Source organism: Sander lucioperca, chromosome 15, assembly GCF_008315115.2.
Source record: "Sander lucioperca isolate FBNREF2018 chromosome 15, SLUC_FBN_1.2, whole genome shotgun sequence".
NCBI classification, from domain to species: domain Eukaryota; kingdom Metazoa; phylum Chordata; class Actinopteri; order Perciformes; family Percidae; genus Sander; species Sander lucioperca.
In genome coordinates this window covers 20,833,024-20,857,021 of record NC_050187.1, presented here as the reverse complement: position 1 = coordinate 20,857,021, position 23,998 = coordinate 20,833,024, and the positions used below count along the sequence as shown (strand labels likewise).

The window sequence follows — 23,998 nt, the reverse complement described above, 5'->3', positions numbered from 1 at the left end:
CAAATGTATGCGGTCAAAGAATTACTGATTTGGCCTTTAAATAGAAATAATACTAAATAATTTATTTTCAGAAATTGCAATTAGAGGTTCATGTTTGACATATATCACAAGATAGCTGCAATAAATCAGATTCATCCTTTGACAGTCAGTGTGTCAAGTGGAGTGTGAAGCCCGACTGTCAGACCGCGTGTGCGTGTGTTTATGTGTGTGTGTGTTTATGTGTGTGTGTGTGTGTGTGTGTGTGTGTGTGTGTGTGTGTGTGTGTGTGTGTTTGTGTGTCTCATTGACTGGCTTCATTTTCTCAGTGTTTCTTCAACCCCTTTGGGTGTCTCAGCAGGTATTCTCTTATCACTCCCACATCACCAGCTGACTGCATCTCTTCGTTTTAACACCAAAGTGTTAGGAGACAAACCGAGATAAAAACAAGACTCTCCAATGGTGACATTCACACATCTACCCTAAAGCAATGTGCTTTCTGGTAAATACTTTCTTTTATCACCTTGAACAGACGGAAGGTGTTTGACCCCGTTTCTAAAAGTTTTATATTTTACAATGATTTATTCAAACATTTTAAGTGGACTTTGTACCAACTCAATGTCCCAAAATTGCAACTCTACTTGTTTAACAATATTGTGAAAAATAATCGTTTTCTAACTAATATTCACACTCATTTCAGCCATTTGTACACACGCACATACAGCGTTAACCAATGGCAGTAGCTACTGTGAGACAAACCACAATGGTATCAAAAGCTGTTGTGTTTGGCTTTGTCTCTAAGGGGGATGTTAACGTCCTGCGGTGGCATGGTGGCACTTTATGTCCTTCTTTCATCTCCCCTGTCTCTCTGATAAGATAACTCAGCAGAGAGTAGATGTAGGGGCTTGTTTGAAAGGCAAATGAATTCCTGCACACTGCCTGGCTCTCTCCGTAAATCAATGACACAGGGTTTCCTAGATCAGAGGCTGCGAGTCCTCTGCTGATAGGTAAAATGATGCTATCGCAAATTGTGGTATAATTTGTTGATTTTTTAAAAAATGCAGTTATGCTTGATAAAAAAAGAGAGCACAAACAAACTGGTATACCCAGAGGGTGTACACTCCTTCCCTGTAAGCTAGCTATATTTATGAAACCTCTGAAGCGGAAAGGAGAGAGGTGGGGTGGGGGAGAGAGAGGGAGAGAGGCAGCAACACTGCCATGGCTGTTAAGATCCTGTTATGTTGTGGCGTGTTTAAGAGCTTTATTAATTCGATTTAGCACCACCAACCAGTGTACTGACTGTCAGCAGGCATAGTGATGCTTATTTGATATTTACCCTCACTGCCATCACTGAGGCTGCGTCGATAGTATTTTTGAAGCACTCTAGTTATTTTATTTACTTTCATTTAAAGTCTTAGATCCGGGCCAAAGCAGAACGTTTATAATAAATAAGTTAAACTCTTTGGATACAGTTTGTGAGTTTATAACATAATTAAGAGGGTGGCTGTAGATCAGGTGGGAGAGAGAGTCGGTCTTTAACTGTAAACAGAGAAAAGTGTAAAGCAGATTGCTGCACAACAAACTAGGAAAATGAAACTATTTGGTTTGCATTGGAAATAAGTTTAAATTATATTGTATCCCCTTGATAAAAATGACTTGATAGAAAAGATAAGTTTCCTTTTTTAGCATGACTTCATTCCCATCTCTTGTTTTTCTTTGTCTTCATCTGCTTTCATCTCTACCCTCCTCTGGACCAGTCTGCCGTTTAGCGTTGCTACCCTGTGTGGGCGAGTATTTGTGGAAATGCAATTAACGTATCCCCTCTTTTCTCTTGCCTTTTCTCCCTCCTCAAGCTGAGTAATGCATCGCTCCATTAATTCTCGGCATCGCTGCCCGTAATTGACTTTTCTCTGACATGATTCCTCTTCATTGAGTGAATTCCCTCTCCTTATATTTTTTGTGACGGATCTCATTGTATATTGTTTACAACTGTACGTTGGGTCTCATGCTCATGCAGCCACATTGCTGAATGCAAATGGTTAACCTGCAAGACTTGGGAAAGAAGAGGGGGACGATAAGAGGAGAGATGAAATGTTGAAGAGAAAGAACGACAGAGAAAGAGGAGAACGAGGGGGAGAAATGCAATGTAGACCCTTTTGTTTCCTCCTCTACTGTTGGGGCCCTAACAGCTTCTTGTCTCTATGTTACGCTCTGTGGCCCCTCTCAAACCTGGGCTTTTCTCTCACACACACCCCATCAGGGCCATCATGGTGCTCATGATTCCATTTATTTCTGTCTCGCTCTGGATGCATTTATTTTCTAAAGTGGTCCTCTATTGACTCATTGTCATGGACTGGCTTGACTAGCCAACCAGTGTGAGCTGGTGTTCAAATCCATAAACTAACTGATTCAAACTCCACAAATGGGTCATATGTGTTAAAAGATACACACCGGACAATCTCCAAAAGGGACAAATATCAAATTTGAACAAATCAAAACAGTGACTGTATTCAGTTTTTCCTCAAGCTATTGAACAAGGTGGATATGTCTCTGGCTGCTGGGTCGATCGTTTTTTTATGTCAAGAATGAACAACCTGCAGGGCCATATTTTTTTCTCCACGCTCACACTCTCATCAGCTCCTTCTACACTCATCTCACACCCACGCTACAATCACAAGTTATGACCTTTGCTTTCTTCATCTAATTTATCACTGTAGCTCCCTGCCTGTCCTCCCCAGAGCTCCGCTTGGCTCCATCCAGGACGTGGTTAACCAGCGATGAGAGAAACATACAGTAAGGTCACATCAACCTACCTGCATACAGCAGCAAGGTCAGGAGTAACATGTCATTGTGTGCTAGACTAGTAAAACACTGAATTTACATAAAGCTGCAGCTCAACTCAATCTCCTTTAAAAAATTGGAGCAGGTATGTCTCAGAAAATTAAAAAAATGTTCAAAATCATCTTCGAGAAATGACTGGAAAGCCCAAGTTTTAGCATTATAATACAAATTTGACAGCAGTTGTCACCCAACTGTCTCTGTCTTTTCTTGGCTTTTACTTCCACCATAGGTTTAAATGACTAAGTGAGAGCATGCTGTACAACAGGCTAATTTCCCCACTTCACTATTAATGCATTTGGCAGGAACAACATTCCATTTCCTGTAATGAGATACACAAATAAATCTGGCTATGGATAGATTCGGGCTGGGGTGGTGGTGGTGATGGTGGTGGGAGTGGGGGGGGGGGGCAAGGAGGGGGCGCACTGACACGCATTCTCCCAGCACTGGCATAATTGGTATCGCTGCTTGCAGACATGCAAACCAATCTCTCCACAGATAGGGCTGAGACTCTCTCTTTTCCCCCCTTAAGGCTATTTCTTTTGTCTTTTCGATAGCTTGCACATCCAAGATAGAGGGAGGGAGGGGAGGGGAGATGTTAATTTGTGAATTAATAGCTTTTCTCTGCAGAATTGCAAATTCTTTTAAATGTCACTATGCTCACTGTGTGAGGAGCATCTGAAGCCACGGAGTTACAAACAGACACACGTAACACATTTCCATGCATAGGTGTGTATATATGCATGCACAAATCCTAAAACTAATTCTTGCTCAACTCTCATTGAGGCTGCCAGGACCTCCTTCTTTCCTCCTCAACTCGTAAAAAATTCCGCTGCTCCTCTATCTCTCTTTCACCTCCTCCCATCTTCACTTGAAAGCCGTCCAGTGTAACATGCTACTTTTAATTTGCAATAACACATGACAAGGACAGATTAATGGCTCTTATGGCACCTATGTCCCTGAAGCTCGTCTTACGGGGACCCAGTGTACATAACGCGTGTCACACTACATTATCTCTACAGCCCTCCAGTAATGGGGACCTTTTTCTTCCTCAAAGGGCAAACGCTGACTTCAGCCACACCGGGATCACACGTCACCAGCATCAAAACACCAGCGGTACAAGGACTGTGCAATGCTTTTTTTCATGTTCACCATGGTCAAGTTAACACAGTCAAGCTTACAATCTTTGATTGGTTTACAGACATGCAACAAAGTCCAGTGAGTCATCTGTAGAATATTCTAAACCACATGAAAACTCCTTGCTGCGCTAGGTCTCCCCATCTTTTAATGTATTTATTCGCGTACTTATCTATTCACGCATTTATGTATTTACTAAGTTATGTTAACATTTCAGCAGGTAACTTTTTGCTAGATGGGCCACTAGCAGCTTTGTTTTGTAAAATAACAACTATGCTGAAATAATTGAAGAAAATGTGGGCAATTGAAAATTAACATAAATAACTCATCACAAGGGCTGCAGTGGATCTCTTGACAAATTAAGGGGAAATGCCAAGGTCAGAATTATTAAAAACTTATTTTTTTAGTTTACAATAAACTGCATATTGTTGTTGAAAAGCTACAGCTATCTTTGCCTAAAGGTTCTAAATAAGCTAGTCTGTACATTACTGTATATTGAACTGCATGCCATTACATGGAAAACATGATTTTCCACAGTCACTTTAGTTTAATTCATTTTAATTTCTCGGGAGATTATTTATTGGAAAAATCTCTCCGTCCCCCCCGTCCCCATAAACTCATAACCCTGGAAGAGTAAAAACAGTAATTGAGAGGAAAGTAGTGTGATCTGATTGACCAAAGCAAAAGAGAAGGTTGTCTAACTTCAACTTACAATGTCCTATTTTCCTTCCATCCAAGTGGTTGCCACTCCAGAGAACTAAAGAGACAGAAACATAAAAGAAGGAAGTGGCCTGTTTTGATGAGTGCTCTTTGAGATCATTTTCAACCATTTCATCCCATCAGCCACCTCAAAGCAGTACCACATAATCATGTGCACACACAGGCACACACACACGCGCGCACACACACACACACACACACACACACACACACACACACACACACACACACACACACACACACACACACACACACACACACACACGCGCGCGCGCGCAGCCCCCTCCCTGCCTCCACCGGTCTGTTCCTACACCTGTTCAGGCCTCCACCGGGGACATGTTAATTCATAGGCATTAAAAAAGCCAATTGTTTGCGAAACCGATAATCTATTAGCCCTCAGGCCGTGTGTGTCCACTCTATTGCCTTGCCTAGGAATGTGAAATTCTGTCTTGGACCGTATAGGCTTCCATTTAATCTAGGTCTATTTTCTTCATTTTTGATTGTTTTAATGCTGTTCAGAATAAAATATAATTCAGTAAAAAATGCATCTATGCATCTTAACAGTGCAGAATATTAAATGACTGGTATGTAACTGATAGTATCAAGGCCAAGATTCACAACAGAGCTTCTCTTTCTGTCTTTTGTTAAGTTACAGAGGAGCAGCAGCCCTGATGCCTTGCCAAGGGGGATTAGAGTTGTATGACAGCTATATGGGATATCTACAGTACGTCTGAACATGGTTTAAAATTGAGATGCAGCTCTGTAGGCGTATGGTAAAACGCAGGGCATGAACAAGCTGATTGAATCGCAACTCTCTCTCAACACTCACCCTGCCTGATATACAACATAACAAGTCACTGGAGACAGCACACAGAAACACACTTGGCTGCAGCGCTGTCATAAATGCCATCTTCACACACAGAGAAAAAAGTAGGAGACGAGTGATGGAGAGAATTACTGCAAAAGGATGGAAAACAAAGGGATCTTGTGTCTCCCTTACCATCGTCTCGTTTCCTCTTCTCGCCGTTGGAGCGGGGGATACCCAGAATGCCGTTGATGGAGTAGGATCCTACGGGATCGTTGGAGGCGCTGGTCACAGGGGGTGAGGCGGTGCTGGGCACTGATGGAAAAAGCTGAGTTAGTGTGTTGGTAAAGTAAGTGTGTTTATTCAGGTGCATGTGTATGTGAAAATGCATGTAAGTGTTCATGTTTAGGTGTTTTCCTCCTGTTTCAGCAGCCCTGTTCAGCTCATTTGACTGTGCTGTAATCTGTGTGTAGCCTTATTCACGCTTACCTATGGTGTGGCCGGGCGTGGAGAGCGGCGTAACAGATCCGTCAGGGGACGGGTGGAATTGCTGCTGGACTTTGGTGCGGATAATCCTGGTAAAGTGAACAACAGACATGGATCAATCAATACTGTTTCCAGAGCATGGAGATTTCACACCAGCCCGGCCGCCCCGGGACACTTAAACACGGCACATCACGTCCACTTACGCCTGTGCATGTACAAGTGCTCCATCGTTTGGGCCGCTTGTATCCTGATATTCAGACCCCTGTCACAAATAGCCAATCTCAGGGCTTTAGGGGCAATCTCTCTGCTCCTGTGTGAGGCTGAATAGGGGCTGCCCCCTGAGATTGTGGATTCAATCTAGCTGGATTCTGAGGTTAGAAATATGATAAAGTCCCTATACCAGTAAGATGTGATGTGGCGGGAAAGTCTTCATTGCACTTTGGTCTGAATGATCTTGCAAACAAAGCATGAAATCACATCAATTCACCTCAATGATCAGCTTCACTGACTCTACCTGGCCAACTCTAATAATCTCCCTCTCCTGCTCCCCACTCCCTCTTTTCTCCTCGCTCTCCCTTTACTCTCTCCATCTCTCACACTTGATCTTTCACTCCTCTCTCTCCCAATCTCATCCCCTTTTCTCATTTCTACTCCACTGTCCAATGTGCTCTCCGTTTTACTGTACTTTACAATGCCTGTCTTTTAAACCCCTCTTCTCTTTCTTTTCTTTTTTCTATCTTCACTCTTCTTTATTTAATTTCTTTATTCCTCCCTGTATTCTCTGTCACCTCTCTGGTGTCTGTTGTAGTTTTTGGTCTTTTTGTTGCTCAATGTAGCAAACAGGAATTCTTCAGGCTCACTGAGGATCAGAGCTATTGATTGGGACTCCGGGATAGAAAAGTTGACGACGAATGGCGGAGAGGAACAGCAAATGCAAATGGTGATCTATAAATTATATGTGACAGGAAAGCAATAGTGTCTTATTGGCCCAACCAGAGACCACTGCCACATCAATGTATTTTAATCTGTGGTGCACTTTGAAATAAATAAGCATAAAATAAAAGAAAGCATCACAATAATCTGAAAACTTTAAAGATGACAAAAATATGAGGCCTTAGAAATAATGTTACATTTTTAAAATTGAGGATTTTTGGAAAGGTACAGTGGGTTTTACACAAACTCAGCTTTAGCTCTTATGGGACATGATCCTATTACATTAAACCATGACTATGGTAATCTTTTGATTGACAGATGAACGTGAGAACATTGAATAACAGGCAGCGTTGTGTACCGACAGAAATCCCACATGGAAGCCATCTTACTCGAGAGGTGTGACAAAAACAGACTTTTACAGACTGCAGATGAGGCAAACGACATTCACATGTGCATGCAGCATCCAGCAATGAGCTATCAATTCTGAATCAAGGCGGCTATGGGGTTAACTTCCTTGGGGGCAAAAATGTACAATGTGTCTCTTTTCATTCCCCTTGCTATCTCAGGTGTCCTCCATACTCTCTCCTTCAGGCAGGGCAACAAAGACTAGCCTCCTCCAGAAAACACACATCAATATTTTATTTGAATTTCTAACATCTCACCACAACAGTTATCTGACCTCATGACTCGGGGGAGCCTCATAAATTCAAGGACTTTGTTTCAAGTCTATGTTGTTGATATTGAATAAGCAATTTGGATGGGTGAATTAACGACTTTGGTGTTTGGGTGTTGTAAAAAAAAAAAAAATCCCCGAAGAAAGATTAAAATGTGGATCAATATGATTGAAAGCCGCTTAGGACCAGATGGTTATGCCTCTGTCCACTGGGCATGTTGTAGCGGGGAGAAACTCCTTTCTGCGGCAACAAAACAAAGTGCAACCCAGTCTCTGTGTAATCTTTAATAATTCATGCAGGAAAAATGTGTTTAAAGCCAGGACATCCTCTTTAGAGCAGAGGTCATCCCCTTAACCACAGAGACCCCCAGAGGTCTTTCTCTCCCCCTGCCTGCCTCTTATACTTCTCTTCCTCACTTTCTCCCTCCTCCACATATTTCCCAATCCTCCCTTTAAGACCAACAGTGAGAAACAAAGACAACCATAGACATTCAAAATAGCCTGTAATGTGAACATTAGAGTAAACTATTACTCAAGTTAAGGTTAGATTTCAAAATACTCATGTGCATTTTGTTTTTAAATATGCTGTAAAATAAAAATCAACTAACCTTTCTTAAACGCTAATATACATTTTGGAGAGGAATTCAAGAGAGGAACTAACTGACTGTTATGTTGTGATTTGTAAAGTTTTGTGAATGTTTTAAAAACAAAAAATGCAGTTTTGTACATTGCCACACACTCTGCCGTTAATTATTAATGTGCAGGGCAACTTTGTTTCAAAGGACAACATTTCTCCTAATAGTGCTGTTCCACACAGCTCAAACCAAGCAGATGGTCAGAAATGTTTTCTAGTAACACATAAAACATTGCCTCTACACACACTTAAATACATTTCCTTTTGGTTTTAGGAACAACAGGTGAAAACAGAAAACGGCGCCAAAAGACCTGTTGAAACCATAATTTCCATATCTGATTTTAGATTTTTTTTTCTCTCTCTTTTTTGGTAAAGATTCATCCATCGCCTGCATTTAGCTGGATGTGTTATGAGACTCTCTTCAGCTCATTAAAATGTAATGCTGATGACCAGCTCTCTGGAACAGTGCCTCCTAACCAAAGTTCATCACTCGCAGGCACTATGGGGCTTTTTTTCACTTTGCACACATGCACTGGGGCTTTTCACCGGAGTCCTCTGTCTAAAGATACTTTGTCCACTGCGGTCCCGCTTCATGTGGTAAGGTGAAGGTGTAGGGTGTCTGCTGCTTTAGCTGCTTCAGTGGAACAGAAACTCTTTTAAAGTCCATTTACCCCTAAATCAACACTGCTTTAGGACGGGGATTTTCTAGGGTCTATACTTTTCTAGATTAATTCCACTGTAATTAAAACAAATAATAATTATTAATATTATAATAATAATTATTATAATGTGTGATTAAAACCGGAATAATTTATAACATAGGCCTACATTATTTAGAATTGTCCAAGACTAAATGTGTGATCTGTTGTCGCTCCACATTCACCTTGGTGTTGGAAAACAGAGCAATTGGTTGGCAATAAAGAGGCTGCTGCCGCCTCTGTTGCAGTGTGGTCCGCGTATTGAACGACTTTGTTGGGTATTTCCCTCCGCCTCTGGATCTGGTTACGCGGTATTGATCGGTTTTTATCGAGACAGATGTGATTCTTCGTGGCCCCATCCTCAGCTCCCGTGCTGGCTGTGTTGTGGAGGGCCGCACAGGAGATTGAATTGCGCTTGTGAGACCACCAACGGATAGGCTCGGCTGGGACTGACTATAGTTCAGCCTTGTATGTGAAGATGAAATAGCGATCTGCTTTATTTCAGAGCGGATTTATCCCATTTACGCGTGGGGTTTCCCCCTTGTTTCTCATCTGATTTTCTTTTTGTATTTGGCTCACTCGAACATTTTCTCTTACGTGTATGCACACATTTAGAAATACACACAAAAAAGCTCTGTTTCAGTGAGAATTTACGCACATTGGGACGATTCGACATATAGGCCTACTTTTAATGATAGAATGGAATTATTTCCACCTACCTGTTGATGGATGAAACGCTGGGGACAGTGTCGTTGTCGCAGACGCCCTCAGCCAGTAGTCGGTCCCTTATCTCCCAAGCGAACATGGTTGGATTCTGGCGCTTATAGTCAGCAATTTTATCCACCACTTTCGGAGTTGCAACCTTTGGTTTGGAGCCACCAATGACTCCGGGTTTAATACTGCCGGTTTCGTAGTACCTGCATGGGGACAGAGGGAATGTTCCTGAATGGATCCCTCCTTACAGTAATTCAATAATCCAGTCTGATTGATGGGAAGGTGGCTTAAATATCGTTTGTGTGGAAATAAATCTTCGCCGAGCTTCTGCAGTTATATTGGGTAAAAAAAAAAAAAAAAAACTACAGATATGATGGCGGCTTTAATCTATTAATTGGTGTGGAAGTGTGCTGTAATATGGCTCTAATTGAGTGTCAGCTGGAAGGTGAACAGAGCGGATTTTCAACGAAAAGCAGTGTAATTAAAATCACACAATATCAGTGAGACGGACAGAACAAAGAACAGTTTAGCTGTAAAAAGCACAGTTTAGACCTCATTTCCAGTTCCCATGAGCTTAGCATGCACGACATGCCACCATGACCTATTGGTAAATGTTGGTGACAAACATTCAGTGTGTGTGAAATGAAATACCTCTGAAATGCCTTCTGATAGCTGAAAAAAATATATTTCAAAATATTATCTCACAGCATTTGTGCTCTGAAGTAAAATAATGTAGACCTAATTTATCGGGTTTAAAGTACCTTTTACACTGATAAAAAAATATAGGAACGTAACGTGTGTATTTATGGTATTTTTCCAAAGGATTATGCAACTTAAAGGTGAGTTTATAATGGCCGTAGACTGTGTTGTTTTTCTTAATCTGCTAGTAATATTCCACCATGTGTCTGTAGACCTAAAAAGTCAGTTTCCAAGTGATCTCATGCTACTTTATACACTTTCTTTATCACCTGTCTCCTATAATATTAACACAGCCTCATATTCCTCCGAGATATTTTTTATCCTTAATGCTTAGCTGTTAACTCTCCTCCGAAAATGTATTTCATGATTATGATGCTTTTCTCTTGCAAGGCTGCAGGTGATGGATAGAAAATCTCGGACGCAGAACTGCTGTGTTCAAGCAAAAAAAAAGAAAGAAAGAAAGAATTAAAAAAAATGGCCTGCCTATATAACCGATGACTGAGGCTGAAATAGAGCTGGGTGTGCATATAGCTACGAGCTATAGAAGATTGATGTTTGACACACATAGGGCTCTGTTGCTATAGTGGATCCCCCCTTTTACCTGCCGAGGATTTTGCTGACACAGCCGTGACTGACCCGTAGCTGTCTGGAGATGTCGCAGGGACGGACGCCCTGGTGGGCCAGCTCCACGATCCGCTGCCTCACCACGTCCGGGAGGGGTCTGCCGTTCACAAACACCCCGCCGAGTTGGTTCACACCGCCGTGCCCTGCGTGGGACACAACAGCAGCACAGGGGAGCATAACATTACATACCTGCAGAAGACACGCCGTCTCTTCATGTGGATTCATTTAGCTTTCTTTTCTTTGTTTTCTTGTTTTAGTTTTAGCGTAAAAGGTTGAATCACATTAACATCCACACAGTATAATGTGCATGTATACACACACACACACACACACACACACACACACACACACAGACACACACACACACACACACACACACACACACACACACACACACACACACAGAGAAACACACGCATGCATGCACTTTTTAATTTTCATTCTTTGTTGCTGCATGAATTCTGAAATATCTTTAAACAGTAGTGGGGTTTTAAATAAAAATAACCATAATTATAATACCAATAATAATAGGCCTAATATTTATAATAGTAATTGTAGAAATTGAAGCAGCCAAAGAGTAAAATCCAAATGGAGTTGTGTTGCTTTCAAATACAGAAAATATAAAAACTAAATAAAACATAAAGTAAATATACCTCACTGGCTCTTTTTGATACCACAAAAATAAAAATAAATAAATGTAAACTCCTTTCTCCTTATACATTGGCAATAGGCACTATTTTCCAAGAGCACCTCCTCCACTGCAGCCTAACACATGTCGCAGATATTGTGTTTCAACCTGTTTAATTTCCCTCGCACAATAATTGTAAATAATTAAAATGAGCTTTGATAACTCATATTACAAACGCGGATGGTGCGAATGAGGAGGAATAAATAATTTACACGCAGTCCGGGTCTTCTTTACCCATATCGTATGGAGAAGAAAACATGAAGAAAATGAACAGTTAGAGCAGCTGCGTCAGTTTAATTCCTGAATAAAGTGTGAGATAAATAAAGTGACACGTTTATTTATTTACACACAGCGTGTCCTTGTCTCTCTCTCGAACTGTCATTTCACAGGTAATAAACGCTTTGTATTTAAATTCGGGAGTTTCTATTTCGTCTCTCTGTCTCTTATTAGTAAATGCAACTCAAACCAGCCCACAGTTTTTTCATTTTGATTAACCTCTGAGTCAATAAAGCTTTACACAACAAATACTAAATAAAAACAAAACTCCTCAGTGACCACGTGCTCTTAAAAATAAGCCAGACATGTTCCTGTTTTAAAACATTTAGCAGCTACTTATCATGGTTCCTCTGCCTCTAATTCTCATTTTTATTATTATCAAAAATGAACGTAGGCTATTAATCTATTTTTAATTTAGGCTACTATTCTGGAGCTGTGTTCATCTTAAGTACAGTAAGGATACATTGGCAAACAACGAACCTTAATGGACTTAAAAATTTAAAAATATCTAACTGCATGTTTTCTAAATTAGACCGCAGTCATTGCACACATCTTCGATCTTCCAGGAGTTAAAGTCACAACACCGAAATGTAAACTAATTCAGTATACTCACGGTGCATCGCCGAGAAGGGGTCCGCTTTGCAGTGAATATCCATGGGATAGCAAAGGAACGAAAGGTAATCGACTGAGGTCGCCGTTTCGCCTCGGTGATGGAGCTTTGAAGCGGTAAAAAAAAGGATAGCCTATATAATTTGGTGTACAACACTCCGTGTGCGAAGAGTCCGCAGCAGTGGACAACTTCTTGAGGCGATGCTAAGTTTTCCTCCTGTTCAAGTCTAAACTCAAAAGTCTTGCAGAAGGGCTGTCAGGTGCAGAGCATGACCCACGCGTGTGCAGAGCGCACTAGTCGCAGCAACATTGACTCAAACCGGGTCACTGTTTGTGTGTAAAGGACATCATGAGGAAAACAAATAGAGTATAGCTGAGTCTCCACGGGTCCGCTCGGGAATCTGCGGCCGGAAAATCCCTCTCCTCTGACGGCGTGGAGCACAGGCGGGCTCTGTAGTTTAATCAGATAGGGGCGGAGATGACAACAACATGGACACGGCGAAGTACAGAGCAGTGCGTCCCCCTCTCCTCCAGAATGGGCTGTGCCTGAGCGAAGCTTTGGGCTGAGAATGAAGCCCCTCTCCTTGTGTGTCTGTTTCTAAAAGCTGCAGTCCCACAGATCAGCCCCACTACCTCCATCCCACAGATCCCCTCGCATAGAGATGGATGACTTGTCAGACAAAGGCAATAGATTCCAACACTTTGTGATTCGCCCACATAAAAACCTGCAGCTCAAATGAGGAGGTCCCTGCATCCGACAGCCAGGAAGGGGAGGGAGACGAAATGGGAAATGATGAGGCTTTGGGGTGAAGAATCAAGGAAATTAAAGGCAGGGGGTAGAAGAGAGGTAAAGAACTGTCAGGCTGGTGTATGTTGTTTAAAGCATACGCTTCTCAAATGTTTCTTATAAGGACTCCCAATAGAAACACATGATGAGACTGGGACCCACATGGGAAGATTTTTTATTGTTGGCACTACATTTTTAAAGTGATATTGAAGAGCCTAAACAAGATATTTTAAACAATCTTAATTTTAAATTTTCCCAATTTTCTTACAGTTTAAATAATAATGAAATTGAACTATAGGCTTATTTTTTACAAACACCTCTGGCGGCCCAGTAAGTAAGCCTCTGGTGGAAAGTGTAAAGCGTCAAATATCACAGCTTAGTTTTTTTTTCATGAAAAAAATAAAATCTCTTTAGAAAATGTGTTTTTTTTTCTCATTGCATTCTTTTTTTTAGCGTCCTGTTCATAAATCAATAAAAAACACTCTTTAATAAAGAAGTCTTTGCATCTTCTGAGTTCAGCATAATGATGCAAAACCAATGTTCCGCTACTAAAAAAGCTGCTGTGCTTCATGTCTTGACTGCATTTAACCGTGTGTGGTCAGGATGTGTGCAAGGTGAGCTCGCAGCCTGCAGAGGGAGAGTCAGTCAGTAGACCATCATCAACATCATCATCATCATCATCATCACCATCATTTTCACCAACAGACTGTGTGCAGCATCGCTCTGTAGATGGCGCTCATACAGTAGGTTACACAGCCCGCTGTGCTAATGCAGACAGGCAGGCAGGCAGGCCGGTAGGTAGGCTGATGCTGCTGGAGCTGGCCGGGTCAAAGGTTGGAGGTAAACCTACTGTAGCTGTATTATGCGCTCTTAATCTCTTCCGGTAGACCTCAATCCGAAAGGAAACAAAGAAAAAAACACCCAATCAAAGACGATAAGGGCTCCCTTTAATAGTCTGTAGCACGAGGTTATACATTAACTTCTGTATAACTGACTGCTGTTTAGCCAAAGTAGCTGCAGCTTTTCCAGCATAATATATATATGTTTGTTTGTATTCATATGCACTGATGATATTAACAGTGTTTGTGCACAGTGGAGAGTGTTTTGGTAAAGTCATCCAACGTGATGTATACAACTGCAATCTCCTTTCATTTACTACAATGTATGTATTTGTGGAAATAAAATAATAATAATAATAATAATAACAACAACAATAACAATACTACTACTACTACTACTACTACTACTACTACTACTACTACTACTACTAATAATAATAATAATAATAATAATAATAATAATATGTTATTCAAAGGATTTGTGGACTTCATGGCACAGGACTCCGTGTTGCGTCCAGCTGCCCTCTGGACAAGTTTGAGGACGATACATCTTTTTATTTCTGCTTTTTTTGGGGAGTGAGCTTCTGGTACAATATGTAGCACCATGGGCTGTAATTTCACACGTCAGTGCACTTTTGCCCTAAAGCTGCTGCTATTTCCCCCACAACACCCCGATTTGCCCCCCATACCTCTCTGCACTGCTAGGATGACGTCCCCGTGTCATAGGACTACAGCAAAACAAACGGCGTGATAATTAAGAAACTGTTAGTCCTGACTTCACCCCCTTTAAAACCACAGCCACCAAGGACCTAATACGATTATTGTTTTCGATTTGTTTTTTTGTTGGCCTGCGTTATACAATGAAGAGCCTCGGCATAGTTGTCACACATTATAAAACAGTTGATTTTAATATATTTCAGACACTTAAAATAATTACAACAACGTTCCAGCTGCAGTCCCATAAACATAGTGTTGTTTTTAATTGATATAAACATATGTTACATTTTAGGCCTGTTCTGATTGATGTTTCCTCTAAGAAAACACTATCCCCATTGTAGCCAAAGTGCAAATAAATAAGTAGGCTAACTAATAGTCTAAAAAAGAATCAGTTGTTTTGGGGTATTTAATAAGAACATTGAGGTGGGGAGACAGCAGCGGAAGGGGCGGATGATGAATGGACGAAACAAATCCTTTTCTTCCGTTTTGTGAAACATATGGCCTGTAATGCGCGTTCACGTCAACAATCGATATTGCTGTTTTTTTATCTTCCCGTTGTGTTTTTACTGCGTGTTTGCGACGATGCAGGGGTTCCCACTCACTCTTATGTCAGAGCCACCTACTTTAACTGATTTAAAAAAGGATTTGATATTTTTTTATCTGAGTGCAAGTAGGCTATATATGCTATGTTTGTATATGTGATAATTGTTAGAGAGTTAGATAAAATATGAATAGAACGTTAACAATTTTTTAAAAACATTTTACTTGAATTGCAATATTTCTGAGGACCCCTAATGGTCCCCTGACCCCAGTTTGGGAGCCACTGCAAGTTCAAAGTTGGACTGAACAGCTTGTTAACTTACGTTTTACTTCTGTCCTGTGCAAGCATTTGTGTATAAACCTTGGAGTATTGAGGTGAGAGTTTAATGATAGATTTATTTATTTTCACCAGTATCAACCTTTTAGAAATGTCAGCAATTTCAATCTGTACTAGCCTACTTAGCTGTAGCCTATAGACGCCATTAAAAAAACTCACCTGCAATAGGTGCGATGCATCTAATGTTTCCACTCTCCACTCTTGTATTTAAGAGCTAATTTTACCAAACTAATTCTGAACACATTTCCCTTGGATCTATTTTTTCCCTACTAGTCAAAACATCCGCATCATATCGGGAGTCACTTGTAATACCCCACAATTATTTGCTGTCTCCTGACACCCAAAGCCATATGGATAGGCTATGCCAAACTGCAGGATATCAGCTGCGTCCTTAGATTGCTTATTCATGCGCTTTATAACGGGAGCAGATGGATATCAATTTGACTCTATCCTCGACACCATCACAGATTGATTTTGTACTTGCTTTTAATTTTGCCATAATTAATTAGATCATTACAACTGTTTTCCATTGATCTTCCCATCTAAACCCAAAATTGAGAGGTGAATTAGATTGTGATCTATGTTTTTCAATTACAGCCTGCAAGCTTAGATGATATTAATAGGCTATTAAGAAATTACGACAATAATAATAATAATAATAATAACAATAATAATAATAATAATAATAATAATAATAATAATAATAATAATAATAATAATAATAATAATAATAATAATTCAAAATATCAAAATATAATTTATTGACCTTAACTTCTGACATCAATAACAAAACGAAGTGTAAATATATGAAGCCACTGCACAAAATGAAATGAAAAGCACACTATGCGTTGTTTGATTTTTTTCTTTTTTTTAACAACAAAATAAAAAATATATAAAATAAAAATCCAGACAAATAAGCAGGAAGCCTCCTCACAGTTTTGCCCCACACAGTGCAACCAACATACCTGCAAAAAAACACTGGCATTAGTATGAGGCAGAGGGAGAAATCCTTACCTGGTCGACCAGCGCTGTGAGGCATGGCTCTCTCCTTGTCTAATGGTGCGTCTCCCCGATGCAGCCCAGTAGATCTGTCCGGCCTCCTGCGCTCCCTCCCCGGCTGGGCGTTGTGCTTCTCCCCGCTGGTTGTCAGAATCTTTGACCGATCATCCAAAACTAAACGGTTTAGGCGACAACAAAAAGCGGAAGCATCCCTGCTCCAATAACCTAGGAATTGATATTGGAAAAAAATAGAAATCAAAGAACACAGATCGTTGCAGGTGCTGAATTAAAAGCAACTGTAAAACTGAATTGTGTTCAAAACTGGATTTTAAACCGAGTTTAAAAAAAAATAAAAAGTTTATTTAGCCTACAGGAAATTATTGAAATTATTGAGTTGGTTTGTAGTTGTGTAGCTTTTCCAGTCTATTAAATTCAGTTTGCAATTATTAAAATGTTGTGAAATTATTTATGCCAATTTTTGTCAGAGATATAATACATGCATGGTAATTATTAGCGGACAGACATCATAAAGTTAGATGCCCAAAAATGTCACATCCTCATGAACACTTAAGCGACAATATATAATACATAATAATGATTTATTAAAACGAGATTCATTAATTTGTATGAGCTATAACAGTTCTTGTGCAGGCTTATAACAAAATAAGAGTCTCTCTCTCTCTCTCTCTCTCTCTCTCTCTCTCTCTCTCTCTCTCTCTCTCTCTCTCTCTCTCTCACACACACACACACACACACACACACACTCTGGTGGTGGGGGTTGGAGGCAAGCAAGAAACAAGCATACAAAATACAATTATGAAAATTCTGAATTCAATTAATACTTATTATTTAATTTCAGAAGTTATTTCAAGTGTACATTGTCATTCAGAGGTCCAATCACATCTGTTACTTTGAGGGTCGACAGAGTTTTTTTTTTTTTTTTATCAAACACCTTGACTATAGGCTCCAAGACAGTTTTCTCAAAGTGCTCCTCTCATGAGACTGAGTCAGATATCACAGAAATACATAAACTTCACAGAGGAAACTTTCTCTGTGTGTTTAACAGTGTGAGGAAACACAAAAAAGTATAAGGGAGAATATAAAACTTAGTAACTGGAACATTAACAGATGAATAACCAGTAAAAAAAAAATGCAATATTACAATATCCACAAGAACGACAGAGCGTGGTAAAGCTATAAAATTCAACATTAAAAGATTATAGCTTCTCTATCGGCTATTTAACAAACATTTTGTATTATAAGACTCTTTACAGTGCTTGAAGTTCAGAAATGGTAATAAGGCTGCCACTGGACCAAGGACCAGTAATGGATATAATGGAACACTTTATATCTAAGATACTCAGCTTGTTCCTTACTTACTCCTTACTAAAATGTCATTTAAACAGTGGTCTACTTTGCAACTCTCAGTGCTTTTTTTAAACCATCAGTTCTTCATGAGAGGTGCATATTGTTATCAATTTTAGTAGTTTAAACGCATACTTTTGTATAGAAAATATATTATTTCACCTAGAATGTTACTAAAAAACAAATATACTTGAATAAAGTATTACAAACATTGTAAATACATAAACATGGACTAAAACAGTGAGCTTTACTTTTGTGACTTTACAATTTATAGAATTATGAAATAGTTATCCAAATATGTGGTGCACAACTTCTCTACAACCCACAAGAAACAGCCAATGTGTTGAATTTATGCAAATTCACAAACTTGCAGGATTCACAGGGTGGTAGACACACACACACACACACACACACACACACACACACACACACACGACACGTTATTGTGTTGTTTTTACAGTGTTACTGTTTATCGCTGTGAGTATTAAAAATACATTTCCAGCCATAAGAGCTGATCTTGATAATCTCGACATTAATGATCATAATAAGTGTTTTTTTCCCCCTATCTGTTCAGGCGACACACTGGGGGTCTGCAGGAACATCCAAATGGGAGGAACCCAAATCGAGGATCTTAAATGGCCATAAAGCTGTGTGGGCTGTCAGTAATGGAACCTAAGCTCTTCTCAGAGCCACACACCACATTTACGGGTTATGACCGGAGTCTGCAGGAGAGGCAGATTGAAAATTGAGGGAGAGGAGTGATTTTGGTTGGACGGCGTTGTGGGGGAGAGAGATCTTATGGCATAGTCCATTAGACTGGTCAGTGGTATCTACTCTGTCCAAGATTGCCAGGGGGCTGAAAGGGAGGGAGTGTGTGTGCGGTGTGGGGGGCAGGTTAATGTTGAAGTATGTATCTTCAGACCCTCTCTTCCTGTCTCCTCTCCACGGACAGCAAAAGTTCTCACCTGCACTTCCACCCTTCATCATCCAACCCCCCCTAACACACGCACGCACGCACGCACACACGCACGCACGCACGCACGCACGCACACACACACACACACACACACACATACACACACACACACACACACACACACACACACACACACACACACACACACACCCCTCCTCTCCCCTTTTTAAAAATAATGTCCCACTTGCTCATGGGCTGAACATTAAATAAACCTCCCTCCTTCACCCTTCATGCCCCCATCTCTCCCTGGCACCATCCCCCTTTCCTAATTCGGAGGCCACTGTAACTTGACTGTGCCCATCATTTATCACACCGTACACCAGGGCTGAAGTCACATGTGTTTGAGCTTTTTTCCAGACAAAAGTTCACACATCTCTTAATATTATATCCCTAACCCGTATATGAATCATAGTTTGTATTGCATTTATTTTCCTCTGATGGAAAATGGATGGCCAAACTAAGACAACAACGAGACAATATGTTTCCTGCCTGGTGTCTGGATGGTTTGTTGGAAATCTGGGCTGAGCGACAGCCAGTATCATCATCATCAACTCTTGCCAGCTTTTCATATTTAAAGCCAGCAAGGGTTTAATTACCAAATGATGACAGTGTCATATGGTACCATGATGGCACAGAATGAGGGTGTGTAATGTGAGCGTGTGTGTGTGTGTGTGTGTGTGTGTGTGTGTGTGTGTATATGTGTGTGTGTGTTTGTGTGTGTGTGTGTGCGTGTGCGTGTATGCGTGTGTGTGTGTGTGTGTGTGTGTGTGTCTGTCTCTGTTGTACATATTTGTTTGTGGCAAATGTGAGAGTGTGAACACCTTTGTGTGTCAACATCATGATAGTAGGTAGCTGAAGGGCCTGAACAGGGAGACAGACAGCGGGCAGGAGGTGTTGTAGGAGAAAAAAACACAGTAAAACATCTGTAATTTGTAATTCTCAAGTATTCAATGACTGCTCATGGATTAAAGATTAAAATCTATTGTCTTGACAGATGGGAGAGAGAGGGTAAGGAGAGGGGGACACTCATGCACATCCCATTTCCATTTGTATATGAGCAGCACAGTTTGGCTAATCACAATGGAAAAATAAGCTGTCTGCTTGCCTCACTCTGGGCAATGCCACCATGAGCCTTCATTCCAGCTGTGGAGACATTAAAGACTCTTTCTGTTGTGATGAGACTGTGTCAGCCGGCAAAGAGTATTTGTTTATTAATATTCCAGTGGGAATAAAGCACAGGGACACACTGTGATCAGCAGATTGGAATGGCAGTACAATACAATAACCCCCATCTTCCCAAAACATTAAACCAGCTGTGAGGAAACGAGCTACCAAGGTGCTGTGGATTTCATCAAAAGAAAGCACTTTAGTCAGATCTCAAGGCCCAGCAATGCAGCAAGTAAGGTCACCGTCAAACTGTGGGTGGTTACAATATGACAGAATTGCTTTTTTTCTAATAAATTTGTCTTTGGCTTGTTTGAAATGTTAATTTTGTACATAAAGCGCACAAGATGCTGCATGGATGAATTTATTGTGTAGTTAGTCTGTGTGGTCTGCACTGAGAGGGCTGTGTGTGTGTGTGTGTGTGTGTGTGTGTGTGTGTGTGTGTGTGTGTGTGTGGGGTAATGGTCTGGTCAGTGGAGTGAAGCAGACCACCTGAGAGTTGTTTTTGGGCATTAGTGTGTGTTCTTTCTCTCTCTTTTGGTGTGTGTGTGTGTGTGTGTGTGTGTGTGTGTGTGTGTGTGTGTGTGTGTGTGTGTGTGTGATATATGACACTGGCCATCTGAAGGAGGTGCCTTGCTCTCTCTCTCTCTCTCCATGCTGCATGAAAGGGAGCTGAGAAGCCTGATGAATTAAAGCCTCTCTTCAATAAAACATCAGAGTCTTTCAGTAACACACGCTTGAGATGCCCCAGTAATTGACTTTTGGACCTCAGGATTTACATGAACCCTCCAAAAGCAGCTTACCTGTGCAGTGATGCCCCTTGAGTCTGCATCCATTCCCTGCTGATGTGGATTTCCATAAACTCATGCAATTTTTTTTTTTTACCCCATCTCTGATAAATGCAAAACTATCCACTGTAGATAATTTGAGGGATTTATTGAAGTGTTTGCATTTATTCATCTTGAATAAGAAATCTTGCCAAATAAATCTTAATCCATCGATATTTGGCACAGTTGTATTCTAATTCTAATAAAGTCGGCCTAAAGATTCCACTCAATGGTTGTTTTCTCATTTATACAATTACCATAAGTATTGACATTGCTCTAATTTTTTTATCTACTTGAGAATATTCTATACTTGCAGTACAGTCAATTCAACTGTTTGTATTTTAATGTTTAACATCATTCAAAGGCAGAAAACGTTGATCATGTTGGGCTACATACAACTTAAATTAACACAAACAAACTATGTATCTCATGAAAACATCTTATTGGACCATAAAATAAGACACCCACACTCATAGTGGACAAGTACAGTATATTGGATGTCAAACACACACATTTGTGACTGTCTGTCAGACCAAACATTATTCATTGCAGTCGGTCAAAGTATTGCCCAAGAGGCTTTGGTACCTTTTTGTTCTCTCACAGCCAGAACCCAGAAGCTATTAAAGAGGGCAGGACTGGTGCGATGTACGATTTATTGGTCCATTCCTCACAAGTGCCAAGTAACATTTGCTCCTTATATCTTTCACCTTACATGAAATGTGAATTCTGGGCAGAAATGGGAGACAATATTACACATCAGATATTAGATAGAAATGTAGAAATCTGTGTCTTGGGTAGATGGTGCTTAAAGTTGTGAATTTACTCCTCATCTCACACAGCACATAATAAACTCTTTAACTAGATGGGAAAATAAGAATGAAGGGAGATCTATGGGAGGGGCAGAGTAGCTTGGCAGATTTAATTAATTACTGCGTATTAAAATGTTTGTTTACAGAAGTGAGCAGCTACAAGAGGTCCGATGTTAATTAATTTAAGGCGTACTTCCCCCCAGCCTCAGCGATGTGTCACAAGCAGAGCTACTCCCTTTGGAAGGGACTCTGCATCTCATTGGATATCCATCAATTGCTGTGAGGTGTGTAAGAAACAAAGATGCACGCTGCACAAATTAGACCCAATGTTAACATTATTGCATATTAATATTTCTAATTAGCAAGCAGAAGGTAAAGTTGAAGTGAGGAATGTGTGGTGCATGGATGGCCATTCAGGAGACACAACAGCTGATTAATGGATGTTTGTCTGTGGAGTATCTACATTATTTTCTCTTTCACTATTGAAATTACTGGACCATGCTAAGCAGCCCAGACGCTTGTGTCCAAAACATTTGGTGACAGATTCAGTGGCTGGACAAAGTCTGACTGCTTAACACGTGTGCTGCATCTGTCTGGTCTCCAGAGGTTCCTCTTCGGACAATGATGTATCTGACTCCCCTTCGAGGTCAGCTGGACTGAGTCCAGAACATCACCTGCAATCAATAGTGTGGGTAAAGCAGGCCCAACTGAACGCATGTGAGGGCAAAGACTCCACTCAGAAGCCCACTGTGGGAAAAAAGGCCTGCATGGCCCATTGCCTTGCTAAAACCAAACCACAGTCAGGTTTGGATGCCTGACACACTGGTGTCTATAGAAAAGAGGTGGGAAGATGGTGAAAATAGAGACAGAGACAGAAAGAAAAGAGTGTGCTATTGAGGAAATAATGGAAAAAATATATAGGAGGTGAGAACGAAAACCAAAATACATTTCAAACTTTCAAACACTGCCTTTTAAAATGTCAGCTGATAACAGTGAGCGTCTATTTGTTACGGTGGGCTTCATGAGGACACATCAAGCACACCATGAGAGAGAAAGACCCGGAGAGGGGGGGGTTCATTGAGGTGAAGAATGGCTTTATTTGTGGGGATGTGTGTACTTATTTAACTTCTTAGAGTAATTATTGGCCCTGCTTATTGTACTGTCAGTGGCTAAGAACCTTACATCTACATGCGAAGCACCAGTGTAATGTTCCACTATGGCAATCTAACCTGTGTTTCCCTCAAGTTGCTCTCTTACTTCTGATCATGATTATCAGACCAGAGCTCCAAATAAGGAGAAGCACCTCCTCCATCTTACACAAATAGGCAACAAGACAAAACATGGTTAGGAAAACTGTGAGACATGATTTCAAATTTAATGATGAAGACCATGAAAATAATGGTGGAAGAACGTGTCAATGCTTATTTGGATTTCAACTTGTCACATTTCTTCTAAATAATTTATTCATGTTTTTACATCCATGCCTTTAGTTTGAAAGTGCACAGTAGGAAGTGACAAGACATTAGGGCAGAGAGTGGAGGGCTAATGTGCAACAAAGATCCCTAGCCACAACGATCCCTAGCTGCATCCAGGATGAGAGGAGAAGTTTTATTTGGAAGCAGATGACCCCCCAAATCTATGGCTTACAAACCCTTCATTGAGAGAAAAAAAATACAGCTAAGCAAGTTATTCTATACAACTATACCACCTCTTTCTTGCTCACTTTCTCACACATATGCACACACCTTCTCCTGCAAAGAATGTGACAAAGAAAAACTAACCCATTTATCGAATATAGACTTGTGTTGCTTCTGCTCAAACAGCCATGGTGTATTTTTTATTCTTAACTCTCAGCTGCCGACAGAGCTGCGACTGCTTCCTCAATCAAGACCTTCGAGTGCCACAGTGCAGACACCACTGAAGACACTGACGCCTGGAACACACTGAGGATGAGGGAAGTGGCAGATGCTCTGCTGTGCATGGTGTGTATGCGTGTGTGTGTGTGTGTGTGTGTGTGTGTGTGTGTGTGTGTGTTTGTGAGTGTGTTTGTGCGAACTCCTACTGTAAGTGGGATTTGAAGAATTGGCCCAGTCATCTGAGCAACGCTCCGCATGTCTCACAAACAAAT

The 23,998-nt window shown here is 40.7% G+C and overlaps 1 protein-coding gene and 1 long non-coding RNA gene across 9 annotated transcripts in view; both read right to left on the bottom strand.

The window, feature by feature from the left end:
- The window catches only part of pax2a (paired box 2a), a 28,394-nt gene extending 15,263 nt beyond the window's left edge, over window positions 1-13,131 (bottom strand). For 2 of the 8 annotated variants that reach the window (XM_035992457.1, XM_035992455.1), the window contains exons 1-6: window positions 12,515-13,131; window positions 10,915-11,092; window positions 9,620-9,817; window positions 5,966-6,051; window positions 5,672-5,791; window positions 4,664-4,708 (exon numbers count right to left, since the gene is read on the bottom strand). In XM_035992457.1, coding sequence (XP_035848350.1) covers window positions 4,664-4,708; window positions 5,672-5,791; window positions 5,966-6,051; window positions 9,620-9,817; window positions 10,915-11,092; window positions 12,515-12,557 — 670 coding nt within the window. In that variant the 5' untranslated portion in view covers window positions 12,558-13,131. Of the gene's footprint in view, window positions 1-4,663; window positions 4,709-5,671; window positions 5,792-5,965; window positions 6,052-9,619; window positions 9,818-10,265; window positions 10,279-10,914; window positions 11,093-12,514 lie in introns of those variants that run through there. The other 6 variants (XM_035992456.1, XM_035992458.1, XM_031306158.2 and 3 more) reach the window with 6 other exon arrangements.
- A 325-nt stretch (window positions 13,132-13,456) lies between these two features.
- On the bottom strand, window positions 13,457-17,078 carry LOC116054563. Its single transcript, XR_004106100.2, has 2 exons — window positions 16,745-17,078; window positions 13,457-14,186 (listed from the first exon to the last, which is right to left on the bottom strand). It is a non-coding gene; the product is annotated as an uncharacterized LOC116054563 (long non-coding RNA).
- Window positions 17,079-23,998: the final 6,920 nt, after the last annotated feature.